The following is a 460-nucleotide window of genomic DNA, read 5'->3' on the forward strand; positions in this document are numbered from 1 at the left end:
CCAGGTACCTGCGCCGAGCTGTCCCAACCCACGCTGAAAGGCAGTTTGCTCATGCCCATCCCTCTTTCTGCAATAGGACCCCCTGGCAAGTTATGACTTCAACAGCAACGACCCCGACCCCCAGCCCAGGTACACCGCCGGGGACGAGAACTGGTGAGTTTTGCCCAGCACCCCGTGCTGGGTGCTTTACCTCTCTGGGGGCCGAGGCCGTCCCAGGCCCCCTCACCCCTCACGGCTCCCAGCTCACTCTGCCCCTCAGGCACGGGACACGCTGCGCCTGCGCAGGAGAAGTGGCAGCTGCAGCCAACAACCGAATCTGCGGAGCAGGCGTTGCGTACAACGCCAAAGTCGGAGGTGAGCCATTGCTCCGGTGCGATTAAATTTGCAAACCAGCTCTGGGACCCTGGGGGGGGACACGTGGCCCCAGGCGGGGCTGCTCTGGGTGAGTAGAGGGTGCTGC

At 64.1% G+C, this 460-nt stretch overlaps 1 protein-coding gene across 1 annotated transcript in view; it reads left to right on the forward strand.

The window, feature by feature from the left end:
• Nucleotides 1–76: 76 nt before the first annotated feature.
• LOC104157800 (proprotein convertase subtilisin/kexin type 4-like) overlaps nucleotides 77–460 on the forward strand; it is a gene marked incomplete at both ends in the record, with an annotated part of 4214 nt that continues 3830 nt past the window's right edge. The window contains 2 exons of the mRNA XM_009695278.1: nucleotides 77–153; nucleotides 260–354. Of these exons, the coding sequence (XP_009693580.1) occupies nucleotides 77–153; nucleotides 260–354 (172 nt within the window). The remainder of the gene's footprint in view (nucleotides 154–259; nucleotides 355–460) is intronic.

This window comes from Cariama cristata, unplaced genomic scaffold (assembly GCF_000690535.1).
Source record: "Cariama cristata isolate BGI_N322 unplaced genomic scaffold, ASM69053v1 scaffold26672, whole genome shotgun sequence".
Lineage (NCBI taxonomy): Eukaryota > Metazoa > Chordata > Aves > Cariamiformes > Cariamidae > Cariama > Cariama cristata.